General features: G+C 38.1%; 1 protein-coding gene across 1 annotated transcript; it reads right to left on the bottom strand.

Moving 5' to 3' along the window:
* Nucleotides 1–11,915: 11,915 nt before the first annotated feature.
* LOC107159507 (heparan sulfate glucosamine 3-O-sulfotransferase 3A1) lies at nucleotides 11,916–12,686 on the bottom strand. The gene has a single exon (XM_015506098.2). The coding sequence runs from the start codon at nucleotides 12,591–12,593 to the stop codon at nucleotides 11,979–11,981; it is 615 nt and encodes a 204-aa protein (XP_015361584.1). The 5' UTR covers nucleotides 12,594–12,686; the 3' UTR covers nucleotides 11,916–11,978.
* Nucleotides 12,687–24,158: the final 11,472 nt, after the last annotated feature.

The raw sequence follows: 24,158 nt of genomic DNA on the forward strand, positions 1-24,158 counted from the left end.
CCCTCTGTAATGTGCAAACACCCGAGGAGATGGCTGGCTGGCCGGCCGTCAGGAGGAAGGCCTTCACCAGGCAACAGATCTGCCCGTGCCTTGATCTTGGACTTCCAAACTCTAGAACTGTTATCATTAATCCCCCAGTCTATGGTATTCTGTTGGAGCAGCCCAAACTGACCAAAACAATAAGTCTAAATTATTCCTCTTTCCTTCTAATTTCTACTTAGCTGTTAGAGACTTTGAGGATTTGGAAACTTCCACTGTGTCTTTGAAGAGTCTTCTAATTTCAAAGTCAGATAATCTTAAAATGTTATGGAATTATCCTGAATTGCACAGTGTTAAGAGGTCTGCGAGTGCATAGAAAAATAAAAATATATGAATAAATGAATATGTATGCAAACAGATTCACTTCACAGAACCAAGAAACCGGAGCTAATACAAACACCCATTAAACAGCTAATATAAAAGGTAAAGCATATTCTGTTTACTGTGTGCCAGACATTGTTATAAATACTTCACATCATTTTTTATTCCTCATAATGACCCTATGGATGTGTGCAATTATCATCATTTTTCCCCCACAGGTTAGAAACGGAGGCACAGAGAAATTAAGTATTATTCCCAGAGCCGCACAGCTAGAAATGGGTAAGTCCAGAATTCAACCCAAAAGTCCATCCTGTTTACTAATAATCTTCACTATCAGTAATAAAAATTTATGTTAAACATAGGGTGCTAGGTGATTTGTGAGTTTTATGGCCATATCTAGCTTCCCAAATCACTAGGGGTTTAGGCCTATGCTCATCAGTTTTATCTGGCACTACCAGCTAAAATTAAAGTGTATCATTACCATTCCTTTTTAATGGAGCAGACAGAAATGGTGTCCCATTGCAGTGGTTTATCATTCATTTCTCACACAATCCATAAGCCTCCCTTTGTCAAGTTACAGTGATCAGCCAGGTGCAAATGATAAGCATGAGAACCAGGAGCCGGAGATACAGCCGTAGAGTTAGGGGAGGGTGGAGTTTGATGTACTAACTGAAAGGGGGCAAATGGGGGAAGAAATCACATCCTGGTGGTGTGGCAAATGTGTCCCCAAACAAGCAGAAGGGGGTAAAGGATTCCATGAAGACAGATGCTCTGACAGTCTTAGGAGTTAAAGAATTACAAAAATACAAATGTAATATGCTAAAGGGGCCTGGAAGGGGCTTGTGGGCAAAGGATATGAAGCGTGAGCTTTATTCCATGATAGTGAAGAGTGAATCCCCGCTGCGTGTGTGGAAGTCAGGAGACAGGAGGAGCCCTGCTACCTATGTGCCCGAGGTGAACCTGAGACTTCTCCAAGAGAATCCTTCAGGGAAAGCAGCAACCACTCAGCTACCAATTAAATTGGGAGAAACCAAAGTTGCTAGAGCTATTCTTCGATTCCTACAAGCAATATGTTCAATTTAAAAGGAAAAAAAATGGATTTGCCTTAAAAAATATATGAAGAAAAAAAAATGGACCAGTTTCTTTATAGCTAAGCTTTTCTTTTAGAATGGACCACCGAGAAGATCTCTAAGAGAATAAAATCAGCAGAGAGGGCTCTGGGACCGTGCAGGTGGTTAGATGAATTGAACTAAAAGACTACTATCCAATCTTCTAATCGGCCTTGATAGATAAAATCAAGGGAGACCTGGAAACAGGTATCTTGGGTATGGCCAAAGAGAGGAATGTGGGCACACATGCTGATCCTGATCCTGGAGGAGGTGGGGTAGAAGAGCTAAAACTCAGCTAATGAGCACAATAGCAGGGTTGGAAGCTTGGACACAGAATCACAATATGAGTTGAGTTACAGAATTAATTCCTGAGGTTTCAGTTACCATGGTCAGCTCAAGCCTGAACATATTAAATGAGGAGTTCCCAAACTAAACAAGTTACAAGTTTTAAACTGCATGCGGCTCTGCAGAGCACCATGAAATCTTGCACAGTCCTGCTGTGTCCCACCCAGTATATGCGTCCCCCCCCCCTTTGTCCCCTGCATCCACCGTATCCAGTCTCCTGCTGTTAGTCACTCAGTAGCCATCACGGTCATCAGAACAACTGTCGTTACATGGCGGGTATTAAAGTCACACTTATTTTACTTAATGATCTTTCCAAGGTCGTGTGCTGGTGATTCAAGTATGACAAAATTAAGACATAAAATGATTTCTTTAAATAAAAAATATATATAATAATATGTTTTAAGAGACATTGAGAGGTACAGATTCACTTAACTTTTATTACAGCATGTTGTTATAATTATTCTATTTTATTACCAGTTATTGATATTAGTGTCTTACTTGATAGACTCCACTTTATCATAGGTGTGCACATATAGGAAAACACATAGCATACATAGGGTTTGGTATTGTCCGCAGTTCAGGGTATTCACTGGGGGTCTTTGAACATGGATGACAAGGGATGATTGTATCAGAATCTGTGCAGAATGTCAAGGCTGCAGGGGCCACAGTGAATGCAGCTGCCTACTTAAGGTTAAGCCTTTTATGTCCCATCAAAGGGCAGAATTGATCTCTGACCCCTGGATGGTTCTGAATTCACTCTGATTGCATTTGTGTAACCTCCAAAGCAGCACACATTCAGGAAGATCCTTTTGTTCAGGGTGATATTTTTGTTTTATGAACTGAAAACAATGAACTGGATTTGCTTTTATGTACAGTGATCTTCCTAAGTAGGCTCAAGTTCATTGTTGCTTATCTCTTCAAGGCAAGGGAGAAATCATAACTGAGTAAACTGGCACCTCACTGCATACGTGATCAAGCTGAGATTGGCAAACCAGCCTAGGGTTTATGGTGATCACTATGTTGTGCCAAAGTGGTATGGAAATGGTATCTTAGGGGAACCTGTGGGGTTAGGTCTGGGAGTCAGAGACCTAGACCATTCAGCCATAGCCTGGAGCAGGTTGCAAGGTCACTCAAGTGTTCCATAGGAGAGTGCCCCTAACTTGCAAAACCAGGATCTGGCAATACCTCAAAATGACATGTGATTTAGCATGGTCTCTCCAGTAGGTGGGAAAAATGTGCATGAGGGCTAATAAGTGTTGGCACCTTGGACTTGTGTTTTCTGTGATGACAAGACAAAAAGGTATGAGATGGTTAGTTTCAAGAATCCAGAAGGGAAAGGGCAGATGAGCTGGGAAAGCAGGATCCATTCAGATGGAGTCACCTTTGGCTTTCAGGGTAAATGTTCAGGAGGATTACCAAGACATGGAAAGTCTGGAAGAAGGAAGCAATTGAAATTAAAGAAGGTAGAGGAGTAGATGGTTCCTGTTGGAAAATAAAAGGGTGGGGGGTGCTGAGTTTATCTAAGAGACAAAGAAAGGAAAGGAAAGGGCCAGGAGATTGAGAATCAAATTCACATTCCATTAAAAAAAATAGCAGTTATAAAGTCCCTAAGTAGAATTACAAGAGGAAAGGGGAATTCAGGAACACAGAGTTAGAACTAGGAACAGAGAAAAAGGATCCTTATCTTTCATGACCCATGAAGATACAGTAGCTATTACAAAGTCAGAACCAAACACCAACAGAAAATAAGAAATGTTGTTGATGATGCAAAGAAATTGGAATCCTTAGATGTTGAGAGGGTGGGATATATAAATTGGCCTGGCTACTGTGGAAAATTATTTGGTAACTTCTCAAAAACTTGAGCACTGAATTACTATGATCTAGCAAATTCTAGTCCTTGTAAAACAAGGACTTGTAAAAACTTGTAAAAACTCATGGGCCCAGAAGAATTAAAAGCAAACATTTGGGAAGATAAGTCTACAGCATGCTCATATTGCCATGAACATAACCCAAATACTCACTCATGGCAGAATGGATTTTTTAAATGTTGTCTATGCACATAATGGAATATTTTTCAGCCTTAAAAAGGAAGGAAAGACCAATACATACCACAACATGATTAATTTAAAAACCTCATGCTTAATGAAATGAATATACAAAAGGCAAAAGTTACATGATCCCACTCATGTGAGGTACCTAGAGTAGTTAATTCACAGAGACAGAGGGAGAATGGTGGTTGCCAGGTCCAGGAGAGGAGTGAATGGGGAGTGAATGATTAGTTAGTATGGAGTTTCTGTCTGGGCCCATGAAGTCAATCCAGAAATGGATAGAGGTGATGGATCTAGAACAACATCCTGAATGACCTTAGTGCATTGGATTTTACACTGAAAGTTTACAATGGTAAATCTTACATGGATTTTTAAAAAAGGAGAAAGGATTTTTTTTTAATGGAGTTCAGAAGACTGCATGAATCTTAAGAAATTTCAGCAACAAAGCTGTCTGAGTCTAATTTAAGGACCAGAGAGGCCGGGTCATGAAGCAGTGGATATTCACTTTTCCAGTCACTCGTTGATGATCTCTGGCAAATTCTAAACTCAGGGAGCATTTGTGTGGTTGATCAGAGACAAGAATCACAGTCCTCATTTCCAGATGATTATAAGTGGTGTATACTCTGTAGAAGATTCACAAGGTAAGATTCCTTTCTCTTTCTTCTGTATAACCAGGAAATGGTGCAAATGGCAGAAAAAACAGAGCATAAGAATTCACAGAAAATAGCATATGTCCAACAAAAACAAAACAAAACACAGTCTGTCTTGACCAGATCAAAGCCATGAAAGAAGTGATGGTTAACACAGAATGAATGAGTTTCTTTATAGCTATACTTTACTATTCAAGGTGGGGGGTAGTCTGCAAATTAAAGGGCCAAAAATGAATGGATTAAAATAACCTGATTTAGAAACTGTTATTATGGATTTTTTTAAAAAAAATATATGTATGTAACTGTTTCAGAAGCCAGAAAAGATAGGACATTAGTGTTCAGGAAGGGGAATAATGTCAAGACTTCAGAAAAAAAGTAGGAAGAAACACACCATTCAATGGTGGTAACCACTCCTACAACATTGACAGATATGGTCACATTCTAGAAAGGTCTGTGGTCAGCTAGCACTGATTATTAGTAATAAAAGCAAAATTTTTGGTCACAGTTTCCAGTAGCCTATGGGAAAGAGTGACTGATTTAATAATAATAATTTAAAAAAACAGAAGGAAAGTAATTATTCCTGACAGCCCCTCTCATAAACGTTTCCAGACCTGTTGCAGTTGGAAAGAACTTAACAGCACAACCAAAACTCTTCTTTATTGTTTCTAATTAATGAAAAAAAAATTAAGGGTCAGTGGTGTTGAGTGATTCATGCAAGATTTGGCTCTCTGTGGATAAATCAGAGCTACTCACAAGACTATCCACATGCCACGGACTTTTATCATGAGGGCACATTTCGAGCTGGTGAATCTAAGAAAATTAAAAGGGAGGTGGGACCTAGAAAGTGATATAGGTAAGCCATGGTTTCATCTTTCAAGATAAATACAGAGTAGAGTGCCACATAAGCTTAATAAACATATGAAGATGTTTTATTCACTACTATGTATGATAAGTAGAGAAGAATTCATGTAGAGGGTGAGTATCAGGGACAGGTAAATAGTCCAATTTTAGATTCCAGGAAAACATCATCATGGCAATAGCATAAATAAGGGCCATAACATAATGTTGAAGTCAGGATGCAGAAATTTGAACAGGGGGCCATTAAACAATAAAAACATCACAGGAAGGAATGGACATGAACAAGCAGAGACCCAAATGGTAAGGTACCTGGGAGCAAGCATTGAAAGAATGATGAAGGAAACAGATGAGGGGCATTGCAACCACGTGGGAGATTTGCAACCTAAGTCAGAAGACAGAGGCTGGTCAAAACAGATCTGTTTCCAATTTTTCTGTGTATTCATTATATATGGCTTGGGATAATAGAATTTATCATCCTCTTGATGCATAACTTTTTATTAATGGCCTCATCAGATAGCCAGGGCCAAAGAGTCTGAAAAAGAGCTCATTATTTATGTCTAGATGGAAGAATAACTGGACCTTTTCACTGTGGAATCTACCATCGGGAAGCCAGTGCTGTTTGGTGATTTTCCAATTCAGCACAGCAGAGGGGATAAGAATGCTACAGTCACAAGAAACTTTGAAATCCCATAGAGTTGAAGGCTAGTGGGAAGCAGGAGAGACTTTTCTCTAAAGAGAACTATTCCTAAAATGCAAAGTCATGATAGGAGAAAAGATGAACAACAACAACAAAAAAGTTGGATTAAAAACAAAGCAGTTTAAAGTGAAAAGTAAAGTATCATTTTGGACCAGATTCTTACAAAAAGTAACTATTACAGGTCTTATTGAGAAGCAAGGTAGAATACAAAAAAATATGTAAGAAGACTTTTGATATAAGGATTTTGATATGGGAAAATATTGAAAGGTAAAAGTTTATTCGGAAGAGAAATGGAAGCAAGACAGATGGAGAGAAAGTTGCTTTTATTAAGTAATTTAGTTAGGTTTATTTGAAATGGGAAAGAGCTACAAAAGATCATATCAATTTTTTTTTAATTTAGAAGGAAAGGACAAAGGAAACAGTTTTGAGTCTAAAGTACAATGGAAACATGCTTTGAATCATTCTATAGAAAGGTCAGGTAATACCGTTATAGATTATTATTACTTGGACTATTTATAACAAAGAAAAACTGATCTGGGATTTAGGAGTAAGATCAAGTTGTCAGAAACAAGAATTAGGTTCGACTGTAAAGGTATTGGTGGATGGTCCTTAATCAAATGCCCTTGTTCCTTCTGAGAAGTTCCAGTGAAATGCCTATAAAGTTTCCTTGCTTCCTACTATTCTCTGGTTCACCAGCTGTTGCAGGCTTGAAATAAAGAAATCTGAGCTTAGATAAGGCTTTCTGGGGAAACAGGTGGAAGAAAAGTGTCACTGCCCAAATCACAGGCAGACAACCTTTCAGAAGTGGAATGACAAATTTCTGCCTCTGGTTCCCAGGTCCAGAGGGGAGAGGTAGGTACTGGAAGCCAGGTAAGTGCCCCTTCCAACAACATTCTCATCTCCTATCTCAAAAGTGCATAGTACTTTCATATTCTGTTTCATCCATCTTCCTTTAGGACCTATTAACTAAATGACACTACCTCTGGGAAAAATTAAATCTATTTGACTTTTTCCCCCTGAGTATTAATATCAGATATTGAGACTGATTTTTTCTAGAGCTGAAACTCAGAACGGATGCTCAAGATGGACTGCAGAGATATCCCCAGGAATCTGAATAGGAAATGCACATCGCCAAATATGGCGCACTTGAAGAGAGGGAAGAATGCAGGCCAGTAGAGGCTGGGATGCCAATCATCACTGGTCGTCAGCAGGGCATGGGGTGGGAGAAGGACCAGAACGTGAGGAAAGTATGAATATAGGGGGGAAATGTCACTGCATTTGCAATGAAGCAAGACCCTAGTGGGGAGTGAGGGTTAACAGTCTAGGTTTACGGTAAAGTGGCTTTGGCGAGAGAGGTCTGGAGTACATGGACCATAGTTTACCAGTCTAGGGACCTTAAGAATGACCAAGTTAGCACCAAGCACCAAACATTGCCTCCTCATGCACCACCCAGCAAAGCTAACAAAAGACCATATCTTATCCTATCTGTTCCTTCAAATCTACCTAAAACATCATCCCCAGATATTTTGGGATAAAAAGAATTCACAATAGAACATATGCTCCCCATTTATCATCACATTTTTTTTCCCTTGACAGTAAGACTAGAGGAAAGTGAGTAGTTGAGCATATAGCTGTTAAAAGAACATCACGAACAGTTGGAAATTGAACTAAACAAATCCAGGTTATAGCCTGAAACATCCTAATGTTTCCTAATATCCCACAATAGATCCATATATAAGGAGCAATTTCTATTTACAGTTTTATTTCCTCCTGGCATAACTAAACTCCATCGTTTTATTGCTTTGCGTATAACATTGCACTGCTTCATAATTTCCCCAAATTCATCCTTTTTCAAGCCTTAAAGGGAAGACCTGCCATTTCCACATTCCATTATGTAACAAACAGATTTATAATTTCCCTATTCATGTTCTTCTCCCGTCTAATGGAGACGCTGAATGCAAATCTATTTTGCATGTTGCAGATATTTCAAGGGCCACAGATTCTACAATAACACCAACGCTTTTCCAACAGAGCTTAAGGTCTGGGATTTTAAAGTCCCACTCTTCTTCAATGATTACAGGTTCCAATTTTATTTCTACATAGAGGTTTGCATTAAACTGAATTTCAGAAACTCTCTTCCTGTTTGGGAAGCATAACTTTCTTCTCTCCCCGATTCTATAGAATTATGCACCAAGTTCTGCGTTTCTAGGATATGTGCACCAGGAATTTGCTTTCCTCTGTTATTACTTAGCAACCCGAGGATATCTGTAACCATAGCACGCCCATCTGAATTTAGTTGTTTAACAAAAGTGGAGATATTTAACTCTCTCTCTCCACACTTTTGTTTTTTTTCAGGTGACAAGAAATATTGTCACTGCACTGTCATGGAGGCAAATAGAAACTGCAAGACATGAACTTGAAAGAGCCTTTAGAAATACTTTGTTGGAGTGTTTTTTTTTTTCTTCACCTCAAGCTGACTGATTCCACTCCACAGAAAGGCAGTTATCCATTTGTTATGAGCTACTCCTATATATCCAATGTAAAAATCCATTTCAGTTTCCTTTAACATTCCTGATGGCAAAGCACAACCTTAAATGCTGTTCTTATTGTGACTTCTGAAAGAAACATTAAAATGGCAATTGCAAGAATCACCATTAATTAGAAAGTGGCTTTTAGATCTAGTTCGCATACATACTAGGTGTGTGACTGACCTTGTTTTAAACCAGGAAAACCTCAGCATGACTAACATTTTGATTGAGATGATTCTTTGTCATGGGGCTTGGTGTGTGCATTAAATCAGGTTTAGGAGCACTCCTGGCCTCTCTTTACATGCAGACCTTGCCCTGGGATGCAAAACTCCTTTTGTTAACCATAGTCTTCAGCCTGACTTTCCCCTCTTCTGTAAAGTGACCCTAATGAAAGTAGAGAGAGGCTGTTTTTTAAAGGTGAAATGATGCATCTGTTACATAAATATTAGGGGTTACTGTTTTAGAGGCACATTTGTTTATTCACATTGCCTTTAAGAAATCTTCACTGGTAACAGGTCTCAGATGGCAGAACATGATGAGGGTGTTCAGGAGAAATGTATCCCCTTTTTAACTGCAAAATCAATAGTTAAGAATTTACAGACACATCTATGATTTGAGTGTGAAATGGATATTTGATCCAAATTACCACTGAGGTTTATTCTAGCTTTGAAGACCCTGTGGGAGGGAAATAAAAACAGTGTGGGATTAATCTTTCCAGAATAGTAAATACCCATTCTCTAGAAGCTTATTGATACCCAGTTGTTAGAACAAAATTGACTTGCTTTAAAACTATGTGCTGTCCATGTCTATATGTGGTCTCACAAGCAAAGTGTTCAGCTTGAAGTTGTAGACCTTTTCTGGATATTCTCCTGCAAAGATATTCTACCTCTAAGAAGACTGAAGGACGTTGGTAGTCATGACTTTGGAGAAGATGACTTGGAGAAAGTATGGCTAAAACGGTCCATTCAAGACCAAACATTTTATTATTTGGTGCAGCTAAATAGACAAAAAAAAAAAAAAAGGGAGACCAACTCCATGCACAGCAGGAGTAACAACCATATTGAAGGCAGAAAATGGAACAGTCCTATTATGGGTGAAACTTAAAGGATAGTGAGTCTAGATCATTTTACATTTTGCTGAGACCTATAACTTCAAACACTTCTCCTAGAAATCTTAGAAGTTTGACAGTTTTCCTGCAGTGTTCTGTAGTCATTCTTTTTAAAAATAACAGGAACAAAAACATCTATGGGTAAGAAGAGATCTTCAGCACTCAATTTTTGATCTTTTATTATTTCTTCCACACAAAAAGAGGAAGGTTACTGAACGCAATTGTTAGATGCAATTGTCTCTTTGTGCAAGTCATTTTTTGCATAATGTCAAGCAAACAAACACAAAAGATTCAGAAGCACAGACAAAATGAGTTAAAAGATGAGGAGAGTTTAAAATAAATATCTTCTTGTTGCTAGCGACATTCAAGTAGTACACAAACAGGCTGTAAGTGTTGGAAAACTGAGGGCACAGAAGTGAAGGACATCAACTGAGAAAAGGTGACCTGGCTTTGGGGTTTACTTAACTCCCATAAATGAAATATTAACAAATAAACCCAAAGATTTGGAACAATGACAAAATATCTGGAAAATTAAAACATTTTTTTCCTTCATTTTAATCCTCTGTTAGGCTTCTCAAGAGATATTTACATCCCCGGATGTAGCATTTATGATAAATGCACAATTGCACAGCATATTTAAAAAGAAAAAAAAACCTTAATTTTGTTTGTTTTTGACGGACAACATTGGAGAAGAAACAATATTTTTTCATACTAGAGTATCTGGTCCTTTAAATCTTGGCAGATAAAGGAAACTTCCATGAAAAAAAGACATTTTTCCTCTTGGGTTTAAATATATAATAAAACGTTGCTGACAGGCTAATTATAAATGTTTTATATATTTCGCGCATATGTGCTCCTCTCTAGACCAATTTAATTCCCATTAATGCTAATCTTGTTAATACCACTCAGAGAGCAAAAGGAATACACTTAATAAACTCTTGATTTATTTGAGTGATTTAAATTCGGGAAGAAGAGGAACAGACGAGAGAAGAGGAAAGTCACCATTTTACCCAGAACTGCATGTCTTAAGACTATTTTCCAAATGTGAATGAGCAGTAGGTGATAATTGGTAGAAAGAGGAAATGCAGAAAGAAAGAATAAAGGGACCAAGTATCAGCCCTCCACCCATGAAAAATAAGAGCATTGTCAATGAGCTGTTAATCGATCATTTCTTTAGTAGTAGCTCCAATGTTAACAGTGAGATATTACAAAGAAAGGTAGATTTTCTTTCTTCAAAGACAGAGAAGGAAAAATGAGATTGGTACTGGAGGTTCTAATTGAAGTGGGTCTCTCTTAAAAAAAAAAAGATAGCTCAAAATACAAGAATCCAGTGATTTCTGGCAAACTCAAGTCAAGTATTGGTCAGTTAAATTTTTGAATATTTTGATCAGTCAATAGCTAAGACTGGCTCTCCAAAGAGGTTGTGTCCAGGTCTTAGTGGTTTTCTGGAGTACAACTATGTAATGATACTGGATTCCATAAGGCTAGCCCGGAACTTAGAAAGCAATAAGAAATCTCTATCCCTTTTCAGATCATCCTAAAACTAACTTCTAAACTGGAAAGTTTAGTTCTCATTCTCCCTAGAAAAAAAGTGGCACAGAATAGAAAACAAACGGAAAATGGGATTTTGTCCAGGATTCATCATCTGGCCTTAAGTCATTTAACCTCCCTGAGACTCAGTTTCCCTTACCTGTAAAATCTGAGATTATGATCTCCATGTACTATGTTTTTATACCAACCTTAGTCCTATAAGGATCAAAACATGTATCTGAAAGCACTATAAAAACCTTGAAGTGATGTGCAAACATATAGTGTTATTAAATGATAAATGATTTATGGGGAAAAAAAGTGGCTGAGGAAGAAGGGAGAAAAACACAAGGATGGATATTAATTTTATCAGGATATAATTTTATCTTGTATTAAAGAGAGAGAGAAAAGGGATGGTGGGGGGGGGGAGATTACCCTCATGATTTTCTTCAAAATTTTTTTAATGGAAATTAAAATGCATATACTTGATGACTGGGTATGTAGAACATAAAATAAAATTGAACGTATTTATAGGAGAGAAGGTTTCCTTTTCTGTTTATCCAAATACATGACGTCGATTGTACATTAAGATGGGGAGGAGAAGTGAACAATCATTCATTGCAAAAAAATACTGAAACAAATATTGTCAGCACAAATATTAAACTGCCTTTTCTCTACCGATTGGTAAAAAAATATATTATATTTCCATACTTTCTTTTTTTTTTTTTTTCTTTTTAAATTATATGTGTTATCCATCCCAGCCGAAGTCGTGCCCGGTCATCTGGTAGAACTTCAAGTTGAAGGGCCGGTAGAACTCGCGCAGCCTCTGCACCACCTCCTGGGCGATCTCGGGGTGGGTCCTGCCCTTGGTCTTGCCCAGGCAGTGGGGTTTGCTGCTGCCCTCGGCCTTCTTCAGGCAGGGGAAGCCCTTGGTCTTGTTGAAGTAGAAGTGCTTGTCGGTGATGATGCGCTTGAGGCCCAGGAAGTCCTGCACGCGGCCCAGCTCGCCGGCCGGGTCGCTGATGAGCCGCTCGCCGCTCACGAAGAGCATCTGGCCGATGGGGAAGTGGCGCAGCCAGTGCTCCAGGTGCTTGGCGTAGATGCCGATCTGGATGGCGCTCCACGACGTGTCGATGAGGCCCGTGCTCCTGTTTTTGAACGTCAAGCTCTCGAAGGTGGGGATGTCGGGCCGCTTGGAGAGCGTCTGCGTGTAGTCCGAGATGGCCCTGGTCACCGGGTCGCGCACCACCACGATGAGCTTGGTGTCCTTGGACATGGCCGAGATGCGCGCGGGTGCCTCCCGCGTGACAAAGTAGCTGGGAGTCTTCTCCATGGTGATCTGCCCGTCCAGGGTCCTGGGCATCAGGTCCCTGTGGAAAGCAGAGAAGTATCTAAGTTAGTGACGGAAGAGCTTTACCTTTACGTACAGAGGTGGTTCCAAGGACAGGCAGCTCCACGTGCAATCTAATCCAGACTTCCTGGGTTTTCCAACTGCACCTCCCCATTTACTAACTGTGGAGAAGTCTCATAATCACTCTGACCTCTAGGTGCCACATGCATAGAGTGGAGAATAATGTCGACTTTTTCATGCAGTTGTTGAGATGATTAATTGAGTAAATAAATATACCTCAATAGCTTAGAAATATGCCCCAGGCACAGAATAAGTACTCTGTTAAGGTTTTTATTTTATTTATCTTAATATTTATTTTTTTAGATATAGATGGACACATATCTTTACTTTATTTTTATGTGGTGCTGAGGATGGAACCCAGTGACTCACGAATGCTAGGCCAGCCCTCTACCTCTGAGCCACAGCCTCAGCCCAAGTTTTTATTTTTTATTATGGATCTACAATGCTGGGAGAAAATAACCTTGGTCAAATTCTTTAGGTGAATCAGAATACTCTGCTATTTAACATGATTGTGATGATTTTTGTCTTGTTGATTCTTCCTGATGAGTAATAGAATCATTTTGTCATGTTTGAATAGAAATCCCACAGAGTCTGGATAGAGCAGTAATAAACCCAATTACACTGCTATGAGATGGTATTAACATATTCATGCTCTTCCTATCCATATTTTATTCTATTCCTGGTGACTGTCCATCTTGTCCCTGACACAATAATCCAGTAATTTCTCTCAGGGTATTCCTATGGACAAAGCAATGATATTTAACATTGTATCATAACATAGAATCGTCGTCCGTTGTCCACCATTTTTCATTCTTTGGTTTCATTTAACTGCCCTTGACTATGGTCCAAAAATATTAAATGGAAAATTCCAGAACTAAGCAATTCATAAATTGTAAATCATATGCCATTCAGAGTAGCATGATGAAATCTCACCATGTCCCACTCTGACTTGCCCAAGATATGAATTGTTCCTTGGCCCAGTGTAGCCATGATGTTAGCATTCCTATCCATTAGTCACTTGGTAGCAAATTTAGTTAACAATTTGACTGTCACATTTGGCAGTGCTTTTTGTTCAAATAACCTGTATTTTATTTAATAAGAGCCCCAAAGTGTAAGAGCATCAGGTCACAGAAATGAATGCACAGATTAACTCTGGTACTAGGTAACAGAGCTGCAGGGCATATAGGGAAAAAACATGAGCAGGAGAGAGAAAACCTATTTGTTCTTCCAATTTAAGTACGGTTCCATTAAAGGCATTATTTATTTGAAATATGTGCTGTGTATTTTTTCCTAACATTAAAGCATTGTCTTTCTAATTCCAAGTTTTCTAAGAAATAGATGTTGCTCCAATCAATATTAGATAAGATGAATTTGAGAAATTTATTTATGACTCAATGTGTTTTGTCCTTTGATCTATTGATAAAAAGAATCCCACTTATAACTATCCTTATATTGCATTTACATTTATTCCTGGAATAAACTCTGTTGTTGATGGTGTGCTGTTAGTTGCATATAGTTTTGGATTTGACTTGTCATTATTTTGTTTTGAAGTTTTCATTCACATTCATTAATGAAATGTTCCTGACATTTTTCTTCTGTTTATAGCTTAATCAATTGTTAGACTATAAATTATTCTACACTATTCTACATATAAAATGTGTTGAAACCATTCCATATTTTTCTGTGTCTTTTAAAAATTTAACAAAATAATTTTCTATAAATGTTTCTTGGCAGTTGTCTACAAAGCCATTTCATATTCCTATTCTGGGGAATGAAAGTAGCAAAGATAATATGATCTTTAAATATTTTCTCACTTTCTTGTATACGTATTAGCCTTTTGCAATGCTCTGCCTTGTGTTTTGTTGATTTGGGAAATCATTATTTTTCTAAAGTCATTCACTAAATAGCTAGAGTTTTATCCCCATTCTCAACCATGTTTTTGTATTTTTTTTCCTTTCCTTCTGCCTTCTTGGTTCAATTATCTTTTCTAATTCACTGATCTTCATTTTTATTTTTCTAATGTCTATTTTTTAAAGTTATATTTTTTATGGTTCTTCAAATTTATTTTATGGATACTTACCTCATTGATTCCAATTTATCTTTTAAGTAATAAAAGCATTTCCAGGCTATATTTTTCTCTTCAGGTACAGTCTTGGTCAAAAATCCCCAAAGCTTTGACATGCATTCTTGTTATTATGGTAACTAAGTCAATATTTAGTGATTACATTTTACAGTTTTGATTTCCCTCTTGATTCAGGCAAGCATTATCCAGGGGTGTGCTTATTTTTAAATCTGTTAATTCATCATCTTATTAATTTTGTAATCAGCGTCTGCAATGCATTTGCAATGAAAGGACATATATTGTGTTTTGAGTTTGGCTTTGTAACTGCCTCAAATTTTGTACCACTTATGCCCTTATGTCCTGCTTACACCCTTTATTGAGCATCCATTGTAGAAAATGTCAAACATAAAAGTAGAGAAAATTGTAAACTGAATTACAGGTACCTTACATTCAGCTTCAAAAATTAAAAACTATAACCTTTTTCATTTATCAATCCCCTCATTTCCATAGCTCCACCATGTCAACTGGATTATATTGACAACACAGGTTAGCATATCACTTGGTTTGTAAATACTCCATCTGCATGATTATCTGACACAAATCCTGCAACTTTTATGATGACCTGTCACTGATAATCCTTTCCTCTTAATGACACAGTTTTTCTGCTACTTTCATTTTCTTCGGCAATTTCAATGAGGTTAATTTTATCTTTTGGGGGAGAGGGTAAAAAGATCATTAGATATTTGATTTCTCTTGCTTTTATAATGGTTAAAAGAAATTTGCAACTTCTTTTTTTTAACATAACTGTGATGTTCCTCACTAGCCACTATGAAATATACCTTAAAGTTTGGGTATATTAAACAAAGAACAGGGAGTTTGAGAGGGGACACACATTCTCCTTTGTCACCTATGCATGCCTATTCCATTGTATGACTCTGGTCCTAGAACTGAGAAGTTGGTCAGAGTAATCTTCTTTGCATTGTAATATCCTTTTTTTTAATTTTTAGATTATTTTATTATTGCAGTTTGGATTTTAGTATCCAATTTTGTCTTTCACAAAAAGACAAAATGCAATTTCAGCCATGCAGAGATGGCTGAAATTCTCTGAAATTTGTCCAAATGCATGGAAAAATTTCAGGCTATAAAAAAAGCAAACATCGAATACATGAAGTGATAAGAAAGAAAATTGTTGATTAAAAAAATATAATAAGTCAGCATTCCTTCTTCTTTCCTATAATCTTTGATTTTGACTACTTTATTTCAAGTCTTGGCCAAAATCTAAAGTCTTGATAGCTGATTTCACTCCAGATCTCCTGGATGGCTTCCCTTGGGGGGTGGGGGGATAAGTACACTTACCACTCCTCTCAGAGATTGAAGCTATAGATTATGCTGCCACCCCCCCACACACAAAATACTACAATCTCTGAAAAAAAAAAAGAAGCCATACTTTAAATTATTTTAATAGAGTAGGGAAAGGAGCTATCCCAAATAGGAGTTTGAAGAGGAAGCAGCTAAAATAGGATTTTAAAGGAAAACACATGAACTATATACTCTCATCTGCAGGAGAAGGAGAACCAACTGGTTAGCATGGGGTGGGGGGAGAGTTGGGCTGAACTACAAGCTGCCTGCAGGTTACTTTTGTCAAAAAGGATAAAGTGATAGTCTAAATAAATCCTAAACAAAGTTTAGATTGTAAAGAAAAGTTGCTTTTTAAAAAAAAAATGGTCACACTGCAGGATTCTTTACATTATAATATCCTTTTTTCAATTTTTAGATCATTTCATCATTGCAGTTTGGATTTTAGTATTCCCCCAAAGTACTCATCTTTTCACAAAAAGACAAAATGCACGTGTAAATTGCAATACTGCATTTCAGGTGTTTAGGAAAACTTGGAAATTGTCCTTTTTTTTTTTTTTTTTAAATCTGAGTAAGGCCCATGTTTTGACTTGATTCTGTGTAAGCACATGGCCCAGGATGGGCAGTGAAAAGTCTGTTTAAGTAGCAGGAGAGGTTTGAAGAAATACCAGACAGGCTATGGGAGAACAAGGTGTGAGAGAAGACACATGATGTTTCCATGAAGGTAAAGCAGGTGAGAATTAAAAGGTAGGAAGATGAGGCCTGAGGAGGACTTTATTTCCAGACTATATAGTATAGATTATTCTAACTTCATTTCTAAATTATGAAGAATTCTATAATAGGTATGGGGATGAAGAATTCTATAATAGGTACAGGGATGGAGAATATTGTAGAGAACAAAATTACCAAAAGAAATTAGAAAGGAATAGTTGATTTCCTTAAAGAAGTCAAACATAAGAAGAGCTTTCATATGCAAATTAAGGATTATTACAAGATGAGTTATATACATTTGTTCTTTGTCTCCAAAGAACTCAATGACAATTCACAATAGCCCCAGTTGGAAAGCAGGCTAAGGGTCCACCAACAGATGAATCATAGGCAGAAGGTGGTAAATCCATTCAAAATGGAATATTATTTATCCATAAAGAGAAAGGAAATTCTATCCTATGCTACAAAATGGATGAACCTTAGGGACATCACACTAAGAGAAATAAGCCAGTCACAAAAGAGCAAATACTGCCTGGTTCCACTTATATGAGGTAGCTAGTCAAAATCATGGAGTCAGAAAGAATGATGGCAACCAGGGGCTGGGAATGGGGAATTGTTTAATGAGTACAGAGTTTCAGTTTGCTACAACTAAAAGTTTCAAAAATTGACTTGAGTAACAATGTGCACGTATTTAATGCTACTGAAGCTAAAAATAAATTTAGCATAGTGAATTTTATGTTATATATAAATATATATAAATATCATATATAAATATATAAATATAAATATATATATATATATATATATATATATATATATTTACCTACACTTTTGTTAAATAACAAAAAAGAACTCAAGAAAGGACCAAGGCTTTAATGGCATTATAAGATTTAGTTACACAAAGGGTCATTTGGCCTTCCAGATAATTAAACATGAGAACAAGTACTGGAGGAAGCTGTGGTTTTTCTTTCCTCTTCCTAGACCAAAGAAAAATAAAATAATTCATGACATTTTGTGAAGTTGATCTGAAATCAGAAAATGCGGTCTGGGGCCTATCTCTTCCCACTGCTTCTTGGGTGACCATGAGCTAGTAATTTAATGTCACTAAATTCCATTTATTCTTCTCCGCGAAAAAAACCAAGCCAAACGTCCAGGAAATCAGGATCTTAATGGAGAGCCATGCCTGCGTGACCGTGGCTACAGAGAATACACCAAGCATTGTTCTTAAGAAAGTGAAGTCCAGGGCTGTGATCTCCCCACTGCGGGGAGAACTCCATTCAGCACAGATAAGAAGGGTCCAGAGGAAGTCAGAGATAGACCTGGGGCATTCACACATCTGCCCATTTGATGTTTAGACAATGAAGCAGTCTGGTTTGAAGGCCATGAGCTGGCCGCTTTCTCTGGAAGGACACAGACTAGCTTGTTATGGTGTGAGAGACAGGAGCTTAGTTTCTAAGGGGATACTATTTCCTTCCATACACATCCATCAGATGCAAACGCCGTGCCACCCTGCTATGCTGCAGATTTCATTTTTGATCTGATCAACCACCCTGAGTAATCTCTGTGGGCCTAGAGTTGTTTGTGCAGCTGTCCATCTCTGGTGTGGGAAATGTTAGGACCAAGGAGGAACCATGATAGACAGGCTAAATAGACCGTTCTTTTCTATTCAAGCCCTAGACCAAGTCAGTAGTTTAAGGTTGGAGTACTAAAATGAGGCTTTTCCTCTGACTTCCTGCTCATAGGACGGACCTGCCTCACTGACAGTCTAAGAGTCACATCCTTCCTTTGGATAAAATAGCCAATACATTAGTGCTGGCCACACCATGACACTTCTATGATTAGGAGCACCATCCAGGGGAGCCTTCAGTAGCATGCAACAACACGTATTTGTTATTTATCTAATATATGCAATAAGTATTTAAAAAGAAACCACCTATTTCTTCACCCTTCTTGAAATCCATTTGGGCCATTTCCACTAAATTCTCACTACGCCCATGTTGTCTTCTCCCTTCTCTACCCTCTCTCTAGAATTGCTATTGGACCTTTCTGTAAGTAGCCCCTCCTATATAAATAAACAAATAAATACTTCTTCCTCTATTGCATTTTTTAATAAATAGTGTTTTGTCGATGGGTCCTTCCAAAGGAAGAATAAAGATTGACCTCTGCCTCTTACTATTCATAAAAATCATTCTATATTGTTTGCCTCTGTAAATATGAATGATAAATCAATGAAATGTTTGGAAGGAAATCTAGAATAACACGATGATTTTGGAAAAAGCAGATTTTTTAAGTTTTATTAAAGGAATGACCATAATAAAAATGACAAATTAGACTAAATTAAAAATAAGGACTTTTGTTTTATCAAATGGTACCACTAACTGATCAATAGGTAAAATTCAGAATGGGTAAAAATATTTAAAATACATTTATCTGATAAAAGTCATCCATAGTGTGCAGAGATCCTATAAATTAGTCGTAGAAATTTAGTCACAGGAAAAACTAAACAGCATAAGAAAAAAATTGAACAAAAACCTTGAATAACGACTTCATAGAAGGGACAATATTCAAGTGTTCAATGAGCTCATGAAAAGGTGGGGAGTTACATAGCTGTCCTAGAGATCAGGTAAGTATTATGATCCCCCAATTTTTCTTCCTAGCTGAGATTCAGAGCAGCTCAGAGCATGTTGAATTTCTCATAGTCAAAACATGGAAGGTGACAGGGATCCTCCCAATGCTGCTACAACATTATTTCTGCTACATCAGATAAGAGGTAGTCATCAGTCAAAGGAGCTCAGACAAAGAGTAAACAGACAATGTTCAGATGGAATAAATTCAACAGATGGAGAACAAGAGAGTCTGAGTTATCCAGAACATAGCTGAGAAGATCCTGAAAGACCAAAATTCTTAACAATAAAAATGAGGTGAAGGAATTTACGTGTTTGGACTGGGGAGTCGTATGAAATAAGACTGAAGAAATGATGTATGGTTACCGTCAGGGATGCATCAAATCTGAGGCAGGGTTCAAGTTAGAGTGGAGCAGGAAAAGAAGGCAGGTGGCCTTGCTAAACTGCTGAGGCTGGCTTTGAACTCTCTATCCTCCTGCCTCAGCCTCCCCAGCCACTGGGATTACAGGTGTGCACCAACGTGCCTGGCCTAAACCGTGTAATCTTGAAGAAGTCACTTTCAGTTTCTTCAAAAGCAAACATGATCCAAGTCTGAGGATCTGAAGAGCTGGATTAGAGGTGATCGTGAGAAAGTCAGGGATGGGTAAGAATAGGAGACATGCTCAGGGGTGAACTGATAAAGCTGGGGAGCTGATTTCTGAACGGAACCCCAGAGATGTTTACAAAGAAGATCTCAAAGTTTGAAAGGTAGAAAAATGATAGAAGATTTTTCTAAAAGGTCCAGTGATTTTGTAATCCTTTCTTCACTCCAAAATAGAAACAAGCTTGTAATTTTCTTTTTCAATAGAGTGAAACCTACTTTCAAAGAGTAGTCAGGATTTCTTGTTTCAGGAGTCTAATGGAGACAAAACACCATTGGATCTATTCTAAAAACATGGCTCAGTTAAGTCACATAGCCCCATGAAGACAAAGTGGTTTTGGAAAAAAGGGATAAGAATTTCAGTCTTTTTCTGCTATTAATAAACTGTGTAATCTTTTTCCTTGTGGGGAGTGGGTTATCAGGGATTGAACTCAGGGACACTCGACCACTGAGCCACCTCCCCAGCCCTATTTTGTATTCTATTTAGAGACAGGGTCTCACCAAGTTGCTTAGAGCCTTGCTAAGTTGCTGAGGCTGGCTTTGGACTCTCAATCCTCGTGCCTCAGCCTCCCCAGCCACTAGGATTACAGGTGTGCGCCAATGTGCCCTGCCTAAACCTTGTAATCTTGAAGAAGTCACTTTCAGTTTCTTCATAAGCAAAACAAAGCTATTATCCTCAATGTCTCTAGAAGTGTTCACCTCTAAGATCCCACATGGGGCTTGGAACTTTAATCCATTGTTAATTTCTCAAACTTAAAGTTCTGCACAGCTTTATACGGTTGTGTTCTCAAGTGCAATTCCTCCAATCAAATCAAGAGATTTGTATAAATAATTATGCAGGGCAATTCCAGATCGACAGAATTGATTTAAAAAATCAATGAAGCCTGAAAGAATGTAGTTCAGATAATTGATGCCAAGAGAAAAAGTGCTGAGGTTAGTTCAAGTGAAGTCTAACTCGGCACTTCCCACGTGCTTGGGGGCAGGAGAAAAAACCAGGAAGTCCATCAGCTTCATAGTCTTAGTGTATCTGATAAGGCAAGTTTGTGACAAAGGAGACCTGTGTCTGTATCATGCTTCCCCCGCGCCTGGAACATCAAATAAGATGTCACCATGGAAGATGAAGTTCATGGATTGGGCTACAATAAAAATAACAGATGCAAGGCAGCCAGGAATTCAAGATCAAAGGCTTTATGAAGACTGTGATAAAGACAAAAGCAAACGCATATTTATTAAGCTTTTACCGTGGACCAAAGACCTGGTGTCATATTCTCTGAGTCTCCCAGCCACAGTGAAAAACTGGAATTATTTTCCTAATTTCACAGATGAGGACCTAGGCTCGGGAGATAAAATGGCTTGTCCAAAGATAAGTGGTCATGAATAAGAGGGAAAGAGTAAAACTGTAGGTAGGTCTGTTTAGTCTTAAAGTGCATGTTCTTTCAACCTCCCCAAAAAGCCAGGCAACATGAGCTTGACTCCCACCATTGATGTCACTGACTGACTTTGACACTCTGAAAGAACACATTTGAGGACGAAGTACATGGCTTCCCTATTCGTTGTAGCATGAAAATTACCCTTCCCTGAATCTCACAAGCAACTAATACACATAACATGTTTTTCAAAAGCTGTCTTCTGTCTGTGAAGAATGTACTGCCAGAGGAACTCCCGAGTTGTAATGCAAAAGCAATTTACCTTGAGGAATAAATAAATCTGGCCCCATATACACATACTTTTTTTTTCTTTTTTAGTCTGCACAGTTCAACAGGACCTTGTGTCTGTTTTTGTAAGCCTCCAACAGCAGCAAATGCTAGAAAGAGCATGCTCTTTTCATGGCCACTGCATGAATACAAATCCAGGGGGTCCCTGATGGCATGTGCCTGGGAGGGGAGGAAACTGTTGCAAACACAGGGCTGTCAGCCCGCTGTCCCTGGAGCCAAGCCCCACTCACATACATATTTCTTTTCCTGCTGTTGCTATGTGAGACCTCACTCAAAACGTGACTTGTGAGGCTGGAAAGAAAACTCCCTTTAGATGATATTTGAGTTGGCTTCTGTAGGAGAGGAAGATTGAGGTTTCTGACCGGCTCCCACACTGGCCAGCCTGGATGTGCAAGTCCAAGAATCAAACTGTCATCAAGCTAAACATCCGATTTAGAGGCTAGACCCTCTGCAGTGCTACGGATAGTAGATTCCTCCCAGAACTCTGAAGGATCGAGCAACAAAAAGAGAAAAAAAAAATTGTTCTGACTCTCACTAGGATTTATGATATGATATGCACAAAACCAGAGCCGATTTTAGGAAAGCAATACAATGTTCCTTGAACTCCAGAGGAGGAGAGACAAGCTGAGAATTCTTGATTGCTAATTTTGGGAGGTTGCAAAAAAAAAAAAAAGGACAGAGAATGAATACATCTGTGGTCAGCTCAGGTCTAAAAGCTATCATGAGAGGGAAGAGGTAAGAGTTATCTTGATGATCAGTTCAAGGGAAAAATTGTTCATGTTGATCCTTGAAGTTTCCCAAGTGAGTCCACTCATTATCTCATTCATTGTGGGAGAAATTTTATAAATAGAACCATATCTTACAAAGCTTATTGCTTCACCAGCATCATCCCTTCTATGATTACTTCATTGGAAAATTCATGTATACCTAAGATTTAAATTATCGTTTATAACATTGTATGCACTGTCCCAAACTTTGTTTCAAGTGTGCTTAGGAACCAATGTGTTCCTTTTAGTCTACAGAGCCTAAGAAGCCCTCTGGTGAGCATAGATACATGTCATGTCTCCCCATAGTGGGGGCCTGTCTGTCTTAAGACACTAGTTGTATTCTGAGCAAAAAGTAATGATTATTCGTCAACCCACTTGCATTTCTCTAAGCAAAGTGCCTTCTTAATTTTTTTTTTAATCTGAGTGTATATCTTGCCTTATCCCTGTCCTGCTCCTGGTACTTTGAAAAATACTAGAATTCTTCTTTTTTTTTCAGAGTTTGTGATTAAAGAATTTCATAAGCACTGATAGACAAATGGAAACAAAGAAACCACAACCCAGATACTGACAAATGAAGAGGTTAGGGAGTGTACCTTGAACTTCAGTGGGAGTGCCCAAAGATAGTAAAACTTAAAAGGAGACAAAGATCTTTATACGCAGCTGAGTTTCATTCATTGAAAGTAATATCAAAACAACATTTTCGGATATGCAAAGATTCAAAAAACTTAACACCTGTGTAAACTTTGGAAAAAAACAAATTTACAAGTTCATTTTAACTGAACGGCAGAGGGCTAGGGATGTAGCTCAGGGGCAATGCACTTGCCTAGTATGTATGCAGTCCTCGCTTCAAAAGCAAACAACAAACTGAACAACAAAAAGAGCAAAATGAAAAACCCCAGAATGAGGAAGTTGGAAGTCTGTGTACAAAAATACCCCCAAACAACTAAAAATCATGTAGAATAAAAATAGGCCCTTAGGAATTATTATTAATGCAGCTATAAAAATGAGTACAAATAGCAGGAACAAAATAGAACTGTACTAGTTAGATCTAGAATCTAAAGTCTGGTATTAACAAGCCCTTAGAAGAGAGTGTGTGTAAAAGAGAGAGAGAGAGAGAGAGACAGAGAGAAATGGGGAGAGGATAAAGAGAGAGAGGGAGAAATGGAGACATTATAAGCAGAAAGAGAAGAAGAAATCAAGAAGGTGTGTGTATGTGGGGGGGGGAGAGAAAGAGAGAGAGAGAGAGAGAGAGAGAGAGAGAGAGATCATCCAGAGACAGAAAAGTTCAAATCCTGTCATCTCCTAAAAGGCTCCAATGAACATTAGAACTAGGAGGAGCCTCAGAAATTCCCTAAAATTCAGCTCCTTAATTTCACAGATTTGAAAAGGTCTTGAGAACTGCCTCTCTTACTTTTTGTAGCCAAATGGACTTGAAGTTGGCCTTAGATTCTGTCTCCTGACACTTGAGTCACTGTTCTGTCTACATGTTGTCATTCTGCCTTAATTCTGGAAATATAATGTTCCCAGGGCTCCACCACCCTGAAGCTTAAAATTTAAACTTGAAATATATAATATAAAATAAAGAATTCATCCATGGAGGTAAAATTCCCTGTCATGTTTTGAACCAGGAAAGTCATATTAAATG

The sequence above is a fragment of the Marmota marmota genome, unplaced genomic scaffold (genome assembly GCF_001458135.2).
Source record: "Marmota marmota marmota unplaced genomic scaffold, marMar, whole genome shotgun sequence".
Classification (NCBI taxonomy): Eukaryota; Metazoa; Chordata; class Mammalia; order Rodentia; family Sciuridae; genus Marmota; species Marmota marmota.

Coding starts and splice junctions, on each gene's coding strand:
- LOC107159507 (XM_015506098.2), bottom strand. CDS start 12,593: ATGCCCAGGACCCTGGACGGGCAGATCACCATGGAGAAGACTCCCAGC.